The following is a 21,727-nucleotide window of genomic DNA, read 5'->3' on the forward strand; positions in this document are numbered from 1 at the left end:
AAGGCTATTTAGAAGCTAAGAATGGCAATCTATCATGTGAATTTCTTTCATTTACTTAAAACTTGAAACCAACTTGTGTGATGTGTGCGTGAGTATGCGTGTAACAGATTCTGGCTGAAAAGGGCCAGCTCAAATCCTTGTCATGCTGCTGAATTAAGCTGTTCCTTCACATCATGGTCTGGTAACTTATTCTCTGGAAAGGGCGGTATCTGGCTTACTTACCCTCTGCAAGAAGCAAAGAGGAAAAAACAAATTTAATTACAGCTGAGTTGGACTCTCCTCATCCTTTCACTGTGGGCCTTTATTTTTCTTAAGATTTTAAACTGGACTTGAAAAAAAAAAGTGTTTGTTCCTAGATCAAAAGAGAAATGGGCAAGTTACGGGTAGGGTTAGGGACCTTATATTAAGTGGGCAAACTGGTGGCCAGATGCTAAGCATAACTGCGGTGTGGTTTGGTGAGGAGTCCAAGTTGAGTTTTCAAAGCACTCCTCTCTCCAGGGTCTGGCACCAGCTCAGACAAAGCACACTCTCTTGTCCCTGAATGAGGAGGGCACTTTGAATGGCTCCAGCAGAAGGGAGAGATAATCAGGCAGACCAACAGATAGACAAATACAGATACTGGAAACACAGAACAGAGACCCAGTGGCATCAGGGGTTTGGGTTCGACGGGGGAGACACACAGATGTGGAGAAAGAGTTAACAAGTAAAGAGGAAGGAAGGAGGGAGAGAGAAAGAGACCACATGCAAGGAAACAAAGAGAAGAGGCACTGGGCTTTTTCTCCCCCTGTGGCTTGAACGTGTGCGACCACTGAACGCAATGGCAGGATACTGGGAAGGATAAGGCAGAGGACAGCTCTCTTTAAGTCTTCCAAAATGCAAAGCAACCAAGAATACTAAGCTTGCAATCTGGGATTCATGCTGAGGTTTAAAAATATATGTAAGTACATGCTGACACCCAGGTACAAACCAAATAGGAGTTCAAAGCAAATAATTAGACCTTTTTAAGTCATAAATAAATGTGCTTTGGAAATAACTAAAAATAATTTATATGTACAAGCGTCAAAGTTAGGACACAAACCTTAAAAAGCTGTCAAAGCAAACTGTAACTTCAAACCATTCACGGTGGAAATAAAAATTTACAAGGGGGTATATCAAATTTTAAGCAGTTTTCCCTGGATTAGTGTCTATTTTTTTGAAAATTTTTGTATATTGTTTTCTTTTTCTACAACAGCTACAGTTTACTTGATTATACTTATAAAAAATCGGGGCATTTCATGTGGTGCTCTAGCCTCAGTCTCACACACGCCAGATTACATCAAGGCGTATTATTGTTCATGAGCAAAGAGTCCATCTGTCCCATTCTCAGGGATCATCATGTAAGAGCAGGCAACTAAGAGCTACTAGACCACTTTACAGTCTTATTTTTGCTCAGGGCTCTTTTATTAATGTTTTATAACTCAACCAACCGACTGATTAGAAGTCTCACCTTCAACAACGTCAACAATAGCAACCACTGTTTACTGGGCAGAAACCACGTGTCAGGCACTATGCTGCGTAATTTACAGAGGTTATCTCATTCAGTCCTGACCATCTTTGTACAAAGCAGATACTGTTATGATCCCCACTTCCAGATAAGGAAGCCAAGGCTTTAAAGGACTCATGACGGTTGCCCAACATCACCCAGCTAGTTAAGAGGCAGAGTTGGGATACAATCCCAAGCAGGTTGACTCTAGCATCCAGGCTGGACCACACCATAACCCACGTGCCCTGACATGGAGTTATTAGCAAGCCATAATTCGTGGTCCGAAGGCAGGCAGAAGAGAGGGGCGAAGGTGAGGGTTGGGACATATAATAGTGGGAAGCCCCTCTTCCCAGGTGCTCAGGAAAAACAGGCTAACTGCCAGCACAAAAGGCTGCAGAGGCTAAACACAAGGTCAAGACTGAATTTCAGTGAATTCAGGATAAGGATCCAGAATCCGTTTAAGTGAAATCCAGGTATTTTGGATTTTACCTTTCCATTATGCAAGCTGCTATCCTAAAGATTAGCTATGCCCATCAGCCTGTGCAGCTTTCTCTTTTGCTCAGGGGAATTTTAAAGCATCAGAGATAGTCTGAAGAGTGAACTCTGGTACAAAGTATCAGGGAGAGCTGCCTTTCTGGCTGAAAAGAAACATTTCACAAAGTTCCCAAATGACTCTGTTTTACTATAAGAACCATCAGGAGGGGCAGCAAATACCTGTTCTATAGGATTAAGCTGGCCCCCTCTGGACCAATACAACGCATGCTTCTTGTCACTCTCTGGTCTCTGGAGGTCATGGTGGCCTTTCCAGCTGAGGCTCAGGGCTGTTGGGCACAGTCTTGATGTGGGCTAAGTAACTAACCAGCCTGAAGAGAACCCAAATTAAAATAAAAAACGCTTTTTTATAGATCCCCTGAAAGGGCAAGAACTTCGGAATCAAGAGACAGATGGGTTCAAAGCCTCTGCCACTGACCATATAGGTAATGCTAGACGATAACCTGATTCCACCTACCTTGTTAACCTCTTCATCTGCTGTGCCTACTCTGCAGGGCTATTGGGGATTAAACGATGGAGAGTTATAGAGCCTGCAGACAGGGACGATCATGGACCGGCACCGGGAAGTCAGCAGGCACCAAGGCAAATGACACCTGTCAATTCAGCTAATGCCAGTTATAGACTTCTGTGAGAAAGGTGTGCTGATTACCGAAGCAGGCAAAAATCACTTACTCTTAAACCTAACCCACTGTAAGTTACCTTCTCTGGTGTGGGACAGGGGTAGGCTACGTATCTAGTATGTATGTCAGTCCAGGAAGAGATTAAGCTCTTCTCCTAAAAGCTCAGAGGACCAACTTTTAAAATTTACTTAAAAATGAGTAAATTTACACTAACCAAAAAGAATGCTCATTCAAGCTGAAGTTATTTTATCAATAAAAGGTTGGCTCATTTTTGACAGAAATGAGTCATTCGGGAAGAACTGCAGGGGAATGGCATGGAGTAAAGTGAAGATCAAGTCTCAAATTCAGCTTTATAGATCCAAAGATGGAAATTTTAGGCCGATTATTGAAGAAAGGATTCCTAAAACTCATAAATTTTTCTCTAAATGAAACTGACACTTTTGGATAGATTTGGTCAGATAAGGTTACAAAGAGTGTGTACTCTGTACAGAAAGGCCTTGTGAAAAAATACCAATCTACACTTCAAGCACGGTATGGTTCCATGGGGTCTCTGACAGCCCCATCCCATTAATACTCTACAACTATCCCTTTTAAAGCAAGGATATTTTAATAATCAAGCTTGTACATGGCTATAAAATGTTAAATGCACATGTATGACCATTTGGTCAGGCATAGCAAGTAATAACTGCACAGAGCAAAAGGCACAGTTTGGAAACTTCCAGTCATTCATTAAGCAGGCCCATCACAAAATTTATTAAGTTTTTTATTTTAACATCCAGGTGGGAAAATAACCCTAATGTGCTTATCATCCAGCTCCCAATTAACCCAAACTGTCATACTTCACTTTCAGACAGCCAAAGACGACTCATGAGGTGTCACGTCAATCAGCATCAAGGAACTATAAATCAAGACTACATAAACATTTTTCAACTCTCAGAGCATCTTCCTTGCACATTTCCTTTGCTCCACATCAGGGTCTTCTCTAGACTTTTGTCATTCAAAGCTGAATTCCATTCTGGATCTTTCATCATTTCTACACATTACCTAGATTATTGTCTATTTACTCTATTTTTCAAAATTCAGCAGCTGACCAGGCATATGTTATTTCAGCGTTATCCTAAGCATTGTCAGTAAAACCAGGGCTTTGTGTCTGACACAGCAGTTATCTATTTTTTTCCTAATAAGTATTAAAAAAAATACTTGGCATACTATCTAAATTCACAGCGTGGATATGAAATCATTGCATGTGAACATGAAGCTTTTAATGTCTTCTCACTACTTTCATGATGAACTTTTCCTCTGTAAGTTTTCTTCTTCTTGTCTAATTGCACTCTCATGTGTCTGACCAGCAAACACGGCCTTACCCCACTTCCTGTCCTCACAGTCTCTTTAATTCTCAATCTGCTTTTTCTTTGATCTGACTTCTTTAGGATCTCCAGACACTCAATTAGACTACTCCAGAGAGAGCCGGGTGTAGTCCAATGCTAAAAAGAAAACAAGTCAATCCGTGAAACTATCCCTGGAATATTCAACTCTCAGGTTGGGGAATCCAGAGTTGACCTCTGAGAGGCAGTGCCTCAACGGACGATCGGCCAACACTGGAGCTGGGAGGCAGACTCCAGAAAGCATGCTTAGGTGGGTTACAAATGGCACTGAAAAACAGGGAGAAGAAAAAGTCTTTACCACAAAGCACTCAGCATCATTTCCACTAGAGAGATTTAATTGAAAAGGATGATTTCAACACTGGCTGCCCTAACAAATTAGTCTCCAACAGCGACTTTTGCCAAACACGTTTCTCCTCCCCCTAATGCAGAGGTGCTTTTAAATTAAAACATAAGGGGAAAGTGCAGAAAAGAGAGTCATTTACAGCACTTGGGCCACTTGAAACAACTTTTCACCAAAGGTCTATAATCAAATTATCAAGCTCTTCAAGTCAGTGCTTTATGACGGAAATAAAAGGCCCACTAAAGTACTCGGGCTTTTCCCCGTCTCCGGGCAGGGTGCGCACTTGCAGCACCCCCATTCACGCTAGCTGCATGAAAGAGAACAGATCACAAAGGGCAGATTACAAGGGAGAACGACTCCGACTCCAGTGGGGGAAGGGACAGGCGTGAATGGATTGTAAATAATGTTGCTAAGAAGGGAGCAGAAATATGGCAACTTCAAATAATCCTCTTGCCAGGAATTCTTCCCATGGGGAGGGACTGTTCTTTCTGTACTTTGCTTTCAAGCGTGTGAGAAATATGAAAACCTTAACTGAGTGTCTGGGGGTACTCCTCCCCTGCCATCCCAACTAGTAGCTCTTTGCAAACATTGTTTAAATGTTTGAATTTTAAAATTCAAGTACTTTATTAGAGGGGATGAAATAAGAGAAAGAGGAGGCACTGAATGGTTAGCACAGGAGATCACCTTGGTTGTGAGTACAACTTCGTTTCTTCATAATCACTGTCATAAAACAGCTGGTTTTAAGGAACAGTGAATGGTCCGAATGACCAGTTCACTTCCTGACGGGGGCCCTTCCTATGCTTCTGTGACTGTGTTTAAGATGCAGACTCAGTGCTGAAGGTTATCATCATTATCTCACACAGGCATGCACAGATGTTTTCAGTGAAAGTACCTTTGGGGGAAAAGGCTGAGGCTGCCTTGAGCAAAATACAGCCACCAAACTCTACTTCTGCTGCCACCATTTCTGACTACAGGCTATCGCGCCACAAATGACATGCTGGCTGACACTTCTACGATGCTAACAGTCATAAGGACTTTTCTCTGCTGTACTCAAGGAGCACAGTGTTACCCAAAAGATGCTGGCAGAGTACAGCAAGCCATAACCCTGCCTGAACAAACATGATCTCCCCAAGAGATGCACAGCACTGCCCCCAGATCCAGTCCTCCCTCTCCCTCCCTCGCTCTCAGTTATCAGTGACTTGAAAAATCTGCATTCCTCAGGTATCAACACGTGAGAAGAAAAAAGAGCCAAAATCAAAAATCAACCAATCTCCAGCTACGTCTGATTTAATCCTTCACTGGTTAGGGAACAAGGCATCCTACAGCCCGGTGATTTATCATTCCAAGTTTAGTCTTCCAATTTGTTACATACCACATGCAGTTCAATCATCAACATACTCAGTCCTTACCCAAACTTCTCTGTAGTCCTATTTTGGGCCTACATCCCAAATGAAAGATACAAGGCTATCATCAAAATGTAAAAAGGGAATTAAAAAAAAAAGTATACCTTTGCCACTCCAATCCAAATTTTAGACACACACACACACACACACACACACACACACGAAGAGACAGAATTAAAGGAACCTGGTAAAACTTTAAAAATTCAAGTTCTCTTTTTCATTGTTTTTGTTTGTTTTTTAAAAATGAAAACTGCTGTGCAGGAATGCCCACAGGGAACACTGTCTATCCAGGCTGAAAAGGAGTAGCAGGTCCAAAGTGCAATGGAATGACAGCACCATCTGCCACCAAGAGCTATACTGAGTCTAAGTCACATCCTTATTGCTATTTCCCCCTAATTTTGTATCCTTTTAATTTCACTTTATTCTGGATGGGGAAGGGAAGCAAACAGTGAACAGGGGAATGACAAAAAACTCAAACTCAGAGCACAACCCCCAAAGCCTTCTTCATTAAGCACTCTGTTAATAAGGAATGGGTGATTCATTACTTAACAATGCCAATGTTTTCAATGGATCTGTAGCACACATTTTTTCTTTTGTAAAGAGAAACAATATCTGTCCCACCTTCAGGATGGAGCTAACAACTAATGAACATCAAAAGCGATATTCAAAAACGAAACCACGAACAGCAAAAGTGAAACTGCCTGACAAGAGACAGTTAAAAAAAAAAAAAAATTTTAGGGAATTAATAGGAATTTGATTAAAGGTTTAAAATCTGCCTATATTTACAGCCCTTCAAACTGGTAGCTAAATTTCAACCTCAATTAAAATCACACGGTCAAGCTCATTACTGCAAGAAGTCATGAAATGTGAATCCAGGGAAAAGTCAAGCACTCCTCTGTCACCTCGCCCCCTGCTCAGCCAGGGAAGCACAAGACGGGGCTACTTTGAGAACAGACTCCCAACACAGCCAGAATCAGCTGAACTGCACTGGCTACCTTGATAACACAACTAAAAAAAATCGTTCTTTCTGCCAGTCAGTATGTAATTAAAATTTTATACACTCAATTTAAGTTACTGAATGACTTTCCAGGGCTACTGTTTATATTTTGAAGTTGTTCTTCCTCTTGACAGTGTTCTGTTTGAAACTTTGCTGTGGATTTGAAGTATCTGACAAAACAGCTTTCAAACACATTCTACAGGAAACACTATGAACTGCCTGTCACAAAACCTCACTTACCACAAGTGAGATAAAAAACAAACAGTTAAAGCGTGTCACAGCGTTCCTCCATTTTTAGAGAGCCGCGTAACTAATGCTTTCCCTGTTTTGAGATACGGGAACTGTTTGGTGCAAACCTCAGCATTTTGTTGGAGTTAATAACAAGCCAGACTCCTGTCTGTGTTTGAACTTTGTCCAGACCACTCAAATGACATTTCAGAATGGCTCCCGTGAACGGCCTGCAGCGGCTAATCCCCCTTGTTGCGATCACCCACTCAGCTCCACTAGCTCTGCAGAGCTCTCTCCCTCCACCACTCCAGCAACGTACAGCTCAGGGCCTGCTGGCAGGGGAGGCCAAACACCAGGAGGAAAGAGGCCTGCACGAACTCTTTTCCATGTAACGTTAGCAAAGACCTAACCCACCTCCCTCACGCTCATCCACAACTGGGCCCGGAGCCAAGCCCAGCCTCTGGAAACTGCCTCAGAAAACTTACCCAGTGGAGCTTTCAGCCCTCGTGCAGAAGGGCTGTTCTGGAGAGGCTTCTTGTCACCTTCCATTCACAGAATCTGGTTGTGCTTCATTGCACACTTGCTACTGCAAGCTTGCATCATGACTTGGGTCTGCCCACCAACTCCAAATATGCTCCATGTTTGGTCTTATGTAACATTTGCTACTACTGTAAAAGCACTTGAATTACAAAGGTCCTGGCAGATCAACAGAAAACAAGGGGTGGAGTCTAATTTCATCTAATATGGTCATACAAGGCGTCCTGGCTGGTGTAAATCAATCCTTCTATTTGAAAGGCAACTGGCCAAAACTGTGCAAGATGGAACTTACGAATTTAACCTGCTAAACTGTGAATTTTCTCACATTCTCATTTTTCTGAATACCTTGAAATGCATGCCGCTGCTACCAGGTACATTAGAAAACTTAGATGATTCTTTATGCAGCCTACATTTTAAGCCTCCATAGACCTAGAAGTTTTAAAGTTAATACATCTCTATAAAAATCAGCAGCCTCTCTCAACATTTTAGTTCCCCATGATCTATACTTAAAATAATTAAAAGTTGTCATACTGAAGCTTACTTTTCCTTCCTCAATCTAGTAACAAAAATCTTAACCAATTTTCTGTGCATTTTTGTAAAATACATCTAATTTCAGAAGAATATACATCTTATTGCCTGGAGTTTGGTGTTCAATCATTACATGACTGACTAACACACTTTTTATACCTTTAATTCAAAAACTTCTCTCCCCGGTGGCTCTTTATAAACACTGTCTTCCTGGTCTGTTTCCCTATCTCAGACCCTATCTCTCCCCACAAAGCTACCCCCCTTTCCTCAATCCCCAAATCTTACTGTCAAATAGACATGGAAAAAAATGGCCAACCAATCAGAGTTTTATGATGATAAAGGCTGCATACATAAATAGACTCGGATGCCTGATAGTTGAGAATGAACACTTTTAAATGTCAAAAGGAGGGGAGAAATTCCTCTACAGAATCCCATCACCCCATAGAGAATATTTGGCAAGAAGTCATGAATTACATGTGTGGAAAAGATTTGGCCTGGAAGGGGTGGGAGTCATGAGGCGTAGGAAATGGTTTCTATTAGACCAGACACAAATTCTAAATTTACTCTAAAACAAAAGAACAGTAGCCATACTGCTTTATTTTCACGGCAAGCATGCAGATCTCAACCAAGGCAGCAATATTAAGATCCAGAGGGTTTTCTGAAACCTACTTTCTTCCCCCCAGACTTCTTATAGTCACATTCAAACAATGCAAAACTATGGTGGTCCTTAAAAGATGCCAGAACACCAGGTAAGAGGCATCAGCAGGTCTCAGAAGCCCAGGATGAGAAAAATCTTCCAAAAGCTTAGCAAAAATAAGAAGTTTAGGTTAAATTGCCAGAGGTGTTCTTACGCTAGAAGAAAAAATTCCATTGCTATCCTACCTGATTGCAACAGGTCTTAGCATTGTTCCCTATACCCACCCGCCCTCCCTAAGGGGCAGCTGAGGAGTCTCCTTGATGTCATCGTCCACAGGGCACAACTGAGATAAGAGGCCCTTTCTCAGACTAAGCCTCAGTTCCACATCACTGCACCTGTCAGGCCAGACCCCAGAGTCCTCGCTGTTCTCCCAGCACAAATGCTTGCCTTTCTAATGTTCCCTTTTGTAAATGGCGGTAGGGCAAAGGGGGAAAAAAATCCTTACAAACCCCAACTGATCCATGAGGTCTGAGAACCAAATCTTATCTGTAATTCTGATGAAAACCAGGGTGAATTTCAGCAAACATTCTTAATTGCTACAAATACATATCTATGTTTAATTTCACAAATAGATGACCCTTGAACAATGTGGGGGTTAGGGGAGCTGACCTCCCATACCCCACAGTTAAAAATCCATCTAACTTTTGACTCCCCCAAAATTTAACTATGAAAAGCCTCCTATACCGATGGGAAGCCTTACTGTTAACATAAAGCTAACACATATTCTCTATGTCATACATATTACATACTGTAACGGGAAAAGAAAATGTTAAGAAAATTATAAGGAGGGGCACCTGGGTGGCTCAGTGGGTTAAAGCCTCTGTCTTTGGCTCAGGTCATGATTCCAGGGTCCGGGATCGAGTCCCACATTGGGCTCTCTGCTCAGCAGGGAGTCTGCTTCCTCCTCTCTCTCTGCCTGCCTCTCTGCCTACTTATAATCTCTGTCAAATAAATAAATAAAATCTTAAAAAAAAAAAAGAAAATACATTTATAGTACTATACTATATTTACTGTAAAAACCATGGATAAAGGGATAAAATCTGCACAACTCAAATCCATGTTGTTCAAGGTCAAGGGTTAATTGCAAACAAGACAGAAACAATTCAAACTTTTTTTTTTTTAAAGATTTTATTTATTTATTTGACAGAGAGAGATCACAAGCAGGAAGAGAGGCAGGCAGAGAGAGAAGAGGAAGCAGGCTCCCTGCCGAACAGAGAGCCCGACACAGGCCTCGATCCCAGGGCCCTGAGATCAAGACCTGAGCCGAAGGCAGTGGCCTAACCCACTGAGCCTTTAAGATCTATATCCAAAAAGGGATGAATGATAGCGTAAGCCAGGAAAATATAATTTTGTACAGTAAAAGTATATATAAATATACAAAAAAGGGGCATAAAGCTTTAGATCAAATTTTTAAACACACACACATTTTCCTCTCTGAATGCCCCAAGTAAAATGTTAAAGCAAATACTTAAATACCTCTTTGTTCTGCTTGGACAGCATTCTTACTCTATTTTCTACAAACCAGCCCCCGATAGCCTACCCAAATAAAGTTTATTTTGATACTAAATTTCCCAACGATGGCTCATATTTAAGTGTCTAGGTCTGAGGACATGGTCATATTTCATTTTTCATATGGAAAAAAAATTCAAAGACTACAGCCTAAAAAAAGACTGCAGACTAAAATACAATTTTAATAGAGAAACACTCATGCCTCACAGACCAAAAATTCTAGGTATCGCCTGTGTCGTGGATGGTTTGTGTTCATCAATTTTATGCTGATGCACAAAGGGAGTCCTGAACTGACAAAATTCTTCTGTGAATGGGCCTGCTCCCAGCAAATGAGCACACCAGCAGGAGCCAGGAAGGGCAGCGCCTCGAGGCTTCGGCTGAGGGGCAACCGGCCCTCAGTCTCCTCACTTGCAGTCGTGTGGCCTCAGCCAAGAGCCTCGCATCTCGCAGGGTCTGTGTCCTAGGAAGTGCTAGGATGGCCTCTCCCGTGGGGCTGCGGCGAGAAGGAAGGAGGTCATGCCCATCATGCAGAGCCTGGCACCGCTTCTGTGCTCCATACAGGTTAGCTCATAGGAGCGGAACCAGGGAGAAATTAGACGGCGGGCATCATTGCAAAGGGAGAGGGAAGAGGAAAAAGAGGTTCCTGCTACCGAAATAAGGGACGTCCCCAACACAGTTTGGAATTTCCTAAGTCAAATCTCAGAGAGGCGGGCAGGTGTCATGTGGTGTTCAGTAGGCCCCAGCAGGCTGCAGGCAGTGGGGAAAGGCTGTGTTGCGGTCACTGGTGGTAGCCCGTTCTCTAGCTTACAGGAGCGCAAGTCTCCAGTGACTCTACTTCAGTGTCTCAGCAGGCCGGGCAAGTTATAATTGGCCTTAATTGGCACTTACAGGAGCTTTAACATTCCTCACCTGCTGCCAAGGAACACTTGAAAGGGGGAGAAAGTATTTTCAAACTTGGAAATACCAAACGATTCATTCAGCTGTGGGCCTGGAAGCCTGCTATCCAGAATCAGATTAGCTTCACCAAGAAACGATGCGATGTTATTATCCGGGGCTCGTTAGGTACTCACGCCGGATTAGGAGAGGTGGAAGATGAAGCTGGAATGGGGGTAATTCACCTTGGGGTCCAGTACCATGCAACAGCCTTCCTTGGGCCGGCATCCTCTGATCCTCTGGTGGATGGCTTTTCAGAACTCAGCCACACTTCATGTGTGTATCTCTGTTCAATTGTTCCGATTGTTCAAAGGCAGGCAAATAAAGTAAGTATAACCTCATGGCCTGATTTACAGAGGCTTTGTAAACCACAGTCTGACCTCAGTCCAGTCATTCAGTATTTGATACACAAAGTGAACACTGTTAAAAGGTGACTGATCACACCAAATGCAAGTGGGATAATGAGATCAGAATAAAACGTCTCACAACAGATTAAATCCTTGTTCCTGCAATTGAATTCACCCAAAACTGTTATTTTCTAGGAGCCTACACATTTGACAGAGAGGAATCCCAGCCGAGCAGACCTAGTTTTCTCTCCTAAGGTAAATTCCAAGGATGATGAATAGAAATTTCCCACAGATGCCAGGAAAATTGCCTGTAATTACTTAAATGAGTTTGTTTTTTTTTTAATCATTGCTCGTTCTGAAAGATCTCTTTGCCTCATATTATTCCATATTACTCAAATTCAGAAGATATGTGCTAACACTGGTAGTAAAAAAGTCTGTGCTTGTTTCAGAAACTTGGTTCAAAGTCGAATTACAATCAATCATGTGTGTGTGTGTAAAACACTTTAAGACGCTTTAGCAAAAGAAACTGAATTTCAGAAAGATAAAACAACTACTCCTGATGGTGATACTTTCATATATGCCTAGTAAATATGAAGTACTGCAGCCTTTGTGGAAAACAACTTAGTAATAGCTATTAACAATGCCTATCAATATCCTTTCTGACCCAGGAAGCCCTTCCTGAGACTCTAATAGAAACAAAGCCACCAGTAGTTAAGGACATATGTGGCAGGCGGGTTACTGTTGCTTTGTTCCTGGAGGCAAAAAGCAGGAAATAGGTTTATGTCCACAGACAGAGGGCTTCGAGGAGGAAGCTACTACCCAGCCACACCTTAGCATAGTAAGCAGCCAGTAAAAAGAGGGGATTAGCATTATCCTGGCCTGTGAATGAATTCCCATGTGGTACTGTTGAGTAGAAAAGCAGCAGAAGTGTGCATATTAGAATCCATTTTTCAGAAAACTATGACCAAAAGTCCCTACTAATAAAACATAGGATTATATGTATTCATATAGATTTACTAGCATTAGAAAAAATTTAGATGTATACTAAGTTATGTACTAATACTGTACCAAGTTACATAGATGGTTTGCAGAAAGAGAAGACTGTTACAGTTGGAAAGAGCGAGTAGGGAGAAAGAGCCAACAAGATAAGAAAAAAGTAGGCTGAATTGAAAATAGTGTATTTGCGATGATCACATTTGTGTATCTATATAAAAATATGATGTTTATATATTTGATATATTCATGCATCATTCAAAAAAATCCATAGAGAAACTAATTTAACCAATTTCTGTACTAAAAAAATGCACTGTGAAAGGAGCTGAAGAAGAATTTAGACAGCACTACATTCTGGTGTTACATCAAACAAGCATATCCTGATTCGGGCTCCCATTTCATTTGTTTGGCTAAGCTGACTGAGAATCAAGTAGCACAACTGAACACACGGAGAAAACAGGCCTATTAGCTACTCTGGCAAAACAGTATTTTAACATTCTAAAGATCATCCCAAAGCTTCAATATTAGAAATTCTAATAATCTTTTGAAAATATCAAGAATATAAAGCAATAAACAAATTTTATTCCAGAGTTTATTTCTGACCCTAGAAGACTACAGATCAGAAACTCGATCATGTGTGATCAGGGGCTTACTGCTTGTATTTTAAGTTTCAAAACTGAGATAATTACTTTCCCTGATCTCCCCCGCCCCCCCCTTTTTTTAACTTTCAAAAACACAAGAGGAAAAGGTACAAAATTTCTTTGACGTTCAATCTGAGAACTGTTGTATCAATAACAAAACGTAGAAGTAAACCTAAAGACTGGGATTTCTGTATACACAATGTGTATATGTGTGTATATACAATGTGAAATGAGAAAGCCAAGAGCTAAGTTAAGCCACTACTCCCTTGCCCCAAACTCGTTTGTTTTATGGACTTGGACTAGCATATGCATGGCAGGAACTATTCTAGCCAGGCAGTAGGTGTTACAGCATAAAGAAGCAATAAAAACTCCCTCTTCTGGTCATATGTAAGACCACAGCTGAACAGGGTTGAAATAGCAGGTGTCTGTGTATCGTAACCAGTAAACACACACATTAGTCTTGTGAAGTGACTCAGGAAAAACACCTTTTAGCAAATATCACTAAAATGCAGTTTTATATACTGAAATAACTCCTTTAAAATCTGAAGCACAGCCATCCTGATGATTTCTATATATAGTAGACAGGTCAAAAAAACCACTGGTGAATAAACAGTATTCATTTCCTGATTGATTAATGCTGCTAGAAACCCACATTTTCACTGTCTTATCCTGGTGACGCAAATCAGAACTGCTGAAGTAGTTCATTAAATTGCAGCCCAGACCAGCCTCCATGGGGAGAATCAATACACTGATATAAATGACAGACATTCCCAAAGAAGAGTGTTATTTAAAGCACTGTCTGACATAATGCGACACTGAGGCCCAGTGAAATTAACTTAAAGACACTAATGAAGTGGAATGATCTTTAAAAAGAAGTGGCGTAGTGTGAATTCACATGAAAAAATAAGATAGATTATTAAGTTAAAAAAAAGTAAATTTATAACACATCCAATGTTAACGTGTATGAGGGAACAAGAAACATGCAGCCAAACAGGTCTATGTGCCGCATCTAGAAACCTTCCAAGGGTATGTGCCAAACTGCAGCCCTGAGAAGTAACATGGAGGAGATTTATTCATTCTGATTTTATATTTATCCTCTTCTTTCATATTTATTTTTCTTTTACAATGAATATTACCATGTTAACAATGAAAAAAAATCAAAATGCCTGTGTTTTTGCTTTTGAATTGGTGTGTTTCTGTTAGCTGAATGAGAAGCTCAGGAGTCCCGGGAGAGCACGCACATCCTCTTTTGTGTCCCGGCATCTACTGTTCCATAAAACAACAACAACAAAGTAAAAAGAATAAATGACCCCAAAGTTTGCATTATTGCACTATTTTCAACCCCTACAATATTTAGAAAATGCCTAACGACTGAATATAACACATCAAGGCTTTTCATTCCAGTCAGTACGCCTCATTTACAAGAAGAAGAAGAAGAAGAAAAAATAAAAGGCTCCACACAAGCTGGAAGAACAACTCCCCTGAATCCATAAACTAGGTAAATTCCTCCGGTTGCTTGAGCCAAAAACCCCATGAGTCATTCCTTGTCCCTTCTTTCCCCATACCGCTAATCCCCCATACATCAGCAGGCCCTGATGGCTTTCCACTTCCATGCAGTCTGCAATGCTGGCCATAACCCTCAGCTTCGGCAGCCTCTGCCACAATCTCAATCTCAGCCTTTTCTCCTGATTCAGCCCTCAACTGGACTAGAGCAAAACAGCCCACCAACCGGCCTCCCTGATTCTGCTCTTGCCCCTATGTTCCACAGAGCAACCATCCATCAGATCAGGACACTCCCCTGCTCAAAACCCTCCAGCGACTTTGAATCACCTGCACTGTCCAATCCTGATCCTTTGGTGGCGTACGGGGCCCTGGACCACTGGGCCCCAGTCCTCCCTTTTCTGAACCTTAACTCAGACCCCTCACATCCTTACACAATGCTTCTCTGCCTCCTCACTGGCCTTTCTGCCACGTGCATTTCCACCCCAGAGTCTCTGTACCTGCTATTTTCTCTGTGTCCAACACTGGTCTTCCACATCCTCACATGGCTAGCTCTTTTTTTTTTTAATGAGCTTCAAAATCAACACCTTAGAGGAGCTTTCTCTGACTAGCCTTACCTAGAGAATCCTGCTCTGGTGCTCATTCTCTTGCACATTATTCTTAGCCTTTATCACTACTTGAAGTAATCTTATTTTACTTGATTTTTGTCTCCACCCTCCCTAACTAGAATATAAGCTGCATGGGAGACACTGTTTCTGTAGTTCAGAGGAGCAATGCTCTAGGAGCAATGCCTAGAGCCGACAGGGGGTACTCAATAAATATTTGTTAAATGCATGAATAACATCATGGCCAATTTATTTATTTTTTTAAGCAATTGGAAAGGCACATTAATAAAGGCAGAGATTCATAAAGAGGAAAAATTAATACATTTTAGAACTACAAATTTAAATGTGGCTCCCATTAATGGCATAAATAACACCACATAAAGACACTGCTTATTACATAACCAAGGAAAAAAGGTAAAATTCTATTAGCTAGGGACAAAGTGGTTCTTTACTTGATACTACTAAAGTCACACAAAAAAATTAATTAGCACTGTTTGGCTTGTGACAAAGAAAGCTGAATTCACTGCATTTATTTTGTATCACTCTACTTGTGATGACCAGAAGTTTAGGTCAAATGGTCAATTTCAGATTTCCACTGAGAGTTAAACTGAACGTCCACCTTGATCTCATTCCCGTTTTGATGTGTCTGCTATGGTTAGCTCCCTTCCCTGACTTAGCCCTGACAGCTGGAGAAAGACCTGGCGTATGTCTCAGAAGCAAAAGAGTTAATTATGTTTGGCTCTGCAACAAGTTTCAATCTTTATACTGACTGAAGGAATAAATATGCCAACCAATTCTCTAAAGAAGCTACTGAATGTTATGGGGCTTAAACAAAAAGAGGAGGAGCTTGGCTTTGGACTACGAGTATTTAGGGTTAAACAGAGTAGGAGAACAGGCTGAAGAGAAATTCAACAACTATGCTAAATCAATTACCTACTACCATTACGTCTTCAAATTACTGAATGTTCTCTCTGAGGTAATGGGTTTACAATGCTGACCCAGCTACTCTACGCCAACTTTAAAGTTCTACCCGAGCTTGGACATCTGTCACTAATGATAGTTTTGTGACATGTGGAATTCATTACATCTTCCCTAGATTTTCTTTTAACTCTATACATCCTTATTACATGCAAGAGAAATGGATATGAGCCGCCAGAAAACCTGGCCTGGTATGTTTTATCCATGTGAAAGAAATTTAATTTAGGGGAGTTTTATTTGTAAACTGGGAACAGAACTATCCACTCGGATAAGAGCAGGAAATGAGACAATACATACAACAATGCTTTGTGAATCACCAAATACTATTTAAAAAATCATCATTAGTCTGTGGACTTTTAAAAGAATGGAAATCCTGAAAAGATTAACTATCACTAAAAGTTTCAAAGTAGTAAAAGGCCCAGATTATGAAAATGCAGTGGCCAAATTTAGCCAGTACACTGGACAGAAGAGAGAAACATTTTTTTTCTTTATCCAAAAATAAAGTTACTTAATAGTGAAATAAAATAACTCATTCAAATTACCTGAAACTGTTACTTTCAACCAGATGGCAAAAGGGGAAAGGTGTTTTTTATTAAACAGCAAAACCTCTGCTTTGTGATGTAGATTAATTCAATCAAAGGATAGCAGACACCGGTCACAACTATATGAAATGCTGTCAACAATGGCAATCAGCCCATCGGCTCTCACAGATTAAGACTCATTCTGCTCATACACTAACATTCTTTGAAACCAATTTAATTAGCTCAAACAAGTATGAGTACTTTCTATTTACTCATTTTCTGATGAAAATTACATTTCTGAAAAATATAATTTATGCTGCCATCTAAAAGAACCCAAGCCACCTCAGTGCACTTCACGGAATGTGTGCGGCTGTTAATTTTGCAGGATCGCAGTATCTGCAAGTAGAGAAAGCTGTAAGATCACAGCAGTATTTCTGCTAATGCTACTTTCACAAAGTTAAGAAAAAGCCAGACTTGTAATATTCCTGCACCCCCACCCCCATCTATGAACAAAGATCTGAGAGAGGAAATGTGTTTTACAATGAGGACCAGACTCACACACCGCTCCTGGTGACTGGCAGGGGCTCAGCACATAATCAATACATAATACCAACTGATAAAAGACCAAGGGTATTCGTTCTCTGTGATTCTTCTGCAGATCAAAATGTGACTTGAGAATCTGCTTCCTAGGCATGACGACTTCCTACGGTTAGGGCTGGCCTCAGCGGACAGCTCCTTCAACAGGAGAGGAAACCAAATCCAAGAGCTGGAGCTGGTGTTTCCCAAAACACAGAGTAGGTTTCACTTCCCATCATTAATAACATTAAATCTCAAGTGATAACTTACTCCTTTTCCAAATCTCTTTCAATTCTTCTGATAACAAACATCACATTACTGGGTGGATAATACTTGCCTAAAACGTGCTAGTCTCCTCTTCCACAAAGGGAGCAGGCCTCGGGGTTCAGAGCTAGCACCGGCAAGAACATCAACAAGGAAATTTAATCACCTCCTCACTTTATTTATTTTTATACTTAGCATCTATGGCAAACAACACCAGTCTTCCTGATGATGATTCTGGTAAGGTTTTCTTTGCAAAGGATTTATTTAAATAGAAGTGGTATGATATAAAGAAAAATATTAAGTGGAATTATGTAAGCAAATCATAAGTAAAGAACCCAACTGATTAAAACCGGGAAAGGTAGCACAGGCACATGTGACTACGAGGCCTTGCTCAGGGACTCGGGGCTGAGCCAAAAGGTGAACAAATGGGTCAACTTAACTAACCTGGGGCAAACTACTTTAGCAGCAGACATTCAAGTAGGGTTTCCATTTCTTAGTGGTTCTAACTACGGCACCTGTCCGAGCCACATCAACAGCATTCACTTAGCCCACCGAAGTAAGATCACCTCACGTCTGCACAAAGACAGGTTGAGAGGAATTAAGGTATTTTTCAAACACAAACTCAAAGAGAAGCACAGAGCAAACAGCAGCAAGCACATGCACGCAGCGTGTCAGAATCACTTGGGAAACTCTTACAAAACAGAACCCCAAAGGCACCCCACAAATCATCAGCCAATCCAACCTGTTCAGATCCACAGCCAGTGTACAGAAACAGGACTACACATTTTATGCTATTCAGTAGCCAGTTTAGGACCAACACATGTGTTACTAACTGAGATTCCCACTGTGGTAAACAACCTCAAAAGGAGATACTTCTGGCCCTATGGAATGAACGTCACCGTCTCAGCCCTCCTCTGTACTCAAAGATTTAGAGGCAATTAACAGGACATTTCCAGCATGTAATAAAAAAAAAGTTAAAAATCAGTTTAAAAAAAAAACAAGGGCCTCCTTTCGTGCCATCCTTGCTAGACTCAACAAATTTCTGAGTGCCAATCTATGTCACTCACCGTGCCAGGCCCCGGGACTGCAGAGCAACAACCCTGACAGAGTGGAGGGATGTGCTGGGGTCACAGTGCACCCCGGTCAGCCTGAGGTTTGGACTCGGTCTCCAGAGTGGTTGGGAATACAGATTGCTAGGTCCTATCCCACAGATTCCCATCTAGGCGGTTGGAATGGTCCTTGGGAAGCTGCCCATTTAGAAAGCTCCTCTCTGATTTAGATGCACAGGAGGTTTGGGATCCAATGATTCAAATTATACTTTTAAATCTGAAATTAACAGTTAGGAACATCTTGCTCTCAAAAATACTGAGTAACTAAAGGAAAATATGAAGTATCCTGGACTACTTCAAAACATTAAAACATCAAGAAAATACGATATTACTATGCAGTTTCCAAGAAAAAAAAAAAAGTTTATATTATGAAAGCAAACAGGTCTATGAGAAACTGGGAATGCCACAATGACACTACCATCAATCCACATCATCGTGCATATGGAAATCCTGGGTAATCGTTAGCTCCCAAAAAGGTAGTTTGGCTAGCAAAAAAATAATATTATCTCTTACTACTCTTGGTAATAAGCTGCTTACCAATTCACAATAACATTATCACCAACACAAACCAATTTAAAAGCCTTGTTGCTATTGTGGCTTCCTTCTCTGCCCTAGCAGCAGTGGTTTTAAAGGAACTGCCTGTTGGAATTTATAACAACTGCTCAGTTGTTCATAAAATCACAGATGATTATCAGTAATACATTAATTCACAGAAGACTGCCCACACATTTTCACCAATTTCGTGCAAGGATAAAAAAAGAAAATCCCTCCATCGGCAGATACGGATTCTTCCGAATACCTAATAACCAGACTATAACGGCCACTGGGAAGGATTTTGAATTTGAAAACTGTTTTTGGTGTTAACATGTAAGAATGGGCCTTTGGGAATTACAACAAAAAAACACATGGGTTCCCCCCAAAAAACTTTTCCTATTATAACCTCTATCCCCAAGGATAGAAGAGACACCGGCAGCACTGGGAACACTTCTTGGTACTGGAGACCCTGCCCACCCCTCCTTCCCTCCAGGTGAGTGGTGTGTCGGTCCCAAATCTCTCCAGGGTCATCACATGGTGCCCCCCCTCCACTTCGTGCAGTTGCACCCAACCCCCTACATCTTCAAATGTCCTAACCTCCTGTTTGTTTGCCATCAGCCTTCTCCTTGGTGCTGCCTCACAGAGGGAAGTCCTTCAACATCTCCCAGCCAAAAACCTCTCTCAGAACACGTGGGCCCCACCTTCCTGCTAGGAACTCTTCTCTTACAGCTTCAATATTTCCCTTGCCACCAGAGGGACCAAGCTCTCCCGTGCAACCACACACACACACCCAACGGCTTTATCAGTCCCATCCAAGCCCCTGCGTAGCCACAGAAGGTATGAGAGTATGTGAATCTTGCATTCACATCTTCTCATTTACATGTCTGAAGTGACCACCATTTGTTTCTCCTTCTACAAGTATCTTATCAGAAAATACTGAGTGGACTAGGTACTGGTACAGAAAAGGAATAAAAATGTGATTTTTATGGGACTCCCTCACCGCTGCCCCCAATACAGACATTCTTAAAGAGAGAATGAGAGAAAGAAAATCATCTCCATAAGGTGCTAGAAAAACTGGGTTGAAGTGCTTCTGGAAGAGGGGACCAAAAGGGCCCTTTGTGATTGTGAAGTCCTGTTGAGTGAGTCCGTGAGCAAGTCAGTGAGCCTTGCCCCAAGCTGCAGCTTCGGGATTCACACTGCCAATTGCCTTTTGCTCCCTTTTGCTCCACTCTGTCACCCACCAATCCTCTCTGGAGGACCACTAAGTCATCACTCTGGGGCTAAGAAACCTGAAGCACTTCCCCAATGACACATCAAGGCCAGGGGGTCTAATGGGCACTGAGGCTCTGACAGCTAGTCCCAGCCTGTCTCTGCACATCGCTCATCCACGTGTGGGAACATCAGTCCCAGCCAATGAGGACTCTATTCAGTCATCCCAGACAGCGGGGGATTCCCTGCCTCTGCGCTTGCTCACATCATTGCTACTGTCAACCTAAGACCACTAAATGTGGCTGTTCAGCACACCAATTGTGAAGTTATACATGATAGCCCTATCTATCCCCATCAAAACACTTCCTGTTTTAGGGGATTAGGAGTGATTTTTTAAAAGTCTTTTCTGGACATCCAGATGGCCAAGAGACGCATTAAAAAATGCTCGACATCACTCGGCATCAGGGAAATACAAATCAAAACCACAATAAGATACCACTTCACACCAGTCAGATGGATAAAATTAACCAGTCAGGAAACGACAGACGTTGGAGAGGATGCACAGAAAGGGGAACCCTCCTACACTGTTTGTGGGAATGCAAGCTGGTGCAGCCACTCTGGAAAACAGCATAGAGGTTCCTTAAAAGTTGAAAACAGAGCTACCCTACAGCCCAGCAATCACACTACTGGGTATTTACCCTAAAGATACAAATGTAGTGATTCGAAGGGGCACGTGCACCTGAATGTTTATAGTAGCAATGTCCACAACAGCCAAACTATGGAAAAAACCTAAAAGTCCATCAACAGATGAATGGATAAAAAAGATGTGGTGTGTGTGAGCGCGCGTGTGCATACACACACACGCGCGCGCGCGCACACACACACATACAGACACACACACACACACACACACACACACACACACAGGAATACTATGCAGCCATCAAAAGAAATGAGATCTCGCCATTTGCAATGACGTGGATGGAACTAGACGGTATTATGCTGAGCGAAATAAGTCAATTATCATATGATCTCCCTGATGTGAGGAATTTGGAAGGCAGAGTAGGGGTTTGGGGGGGCAGGGAAGGAAAAAATGAAACAAGATGGGACCGGGAGGGAGACAAACCATAAGAGACTCTTAATCTCACAAAACTGAGGATTGCTGGGGGGTGGGGGGTAGGGATAGGGTGGTTGGGCTA

The 21,727-nt window shown here is 41.7% G+C and overlaps 1 protein-coding gene across 7 annotated transcripts in view; it reads right to left on the reverse strand.

Moving 5' to 3' along the window:
- The window catches only part of ATXN7 (ataxin 7), a 137,320-nt gene that overhangs the window by 26,023 nt on the left and 89,570 nt on the right, over positions 1-21,727 (reverse strand). The window contains exon 1 of one of the 7 annotated variants that reach the window (XM_045078135.1): positions 7,533-9,013. The exons of the other annotated variants lie outside the window; for them this stretch is intronic. Within the exon in view, the coding sequence (XP_044934070.1) occupies positions 7,533-7,596 (64 nt within the window). The 5' untranslated portion in view covers positions 7,597-9,013. Of the gene's footprint in view, positions 1-7,532; positions 9,014-21,727 lie in introns of those variants that run through there. 7 annotated transcript variants of the gene reach the window in all.

Source organism: Mustela putorius, unplaced genomic scaffold (assembly GCF_011764305.1).
Source record: "Mustela putorius furo isolate JIRA1106 unplaced genomic scaffold, ASM1176430v1.1 tig00000095_pilon_pilon_pilon, whole genome shotgun sequence".
NCBI classification, from domain to species: Eukaryota; Metazoa; Chordata; class Mammalia; order Carnivora; family Mustelidae; genus Mustela; species Mustela putorius.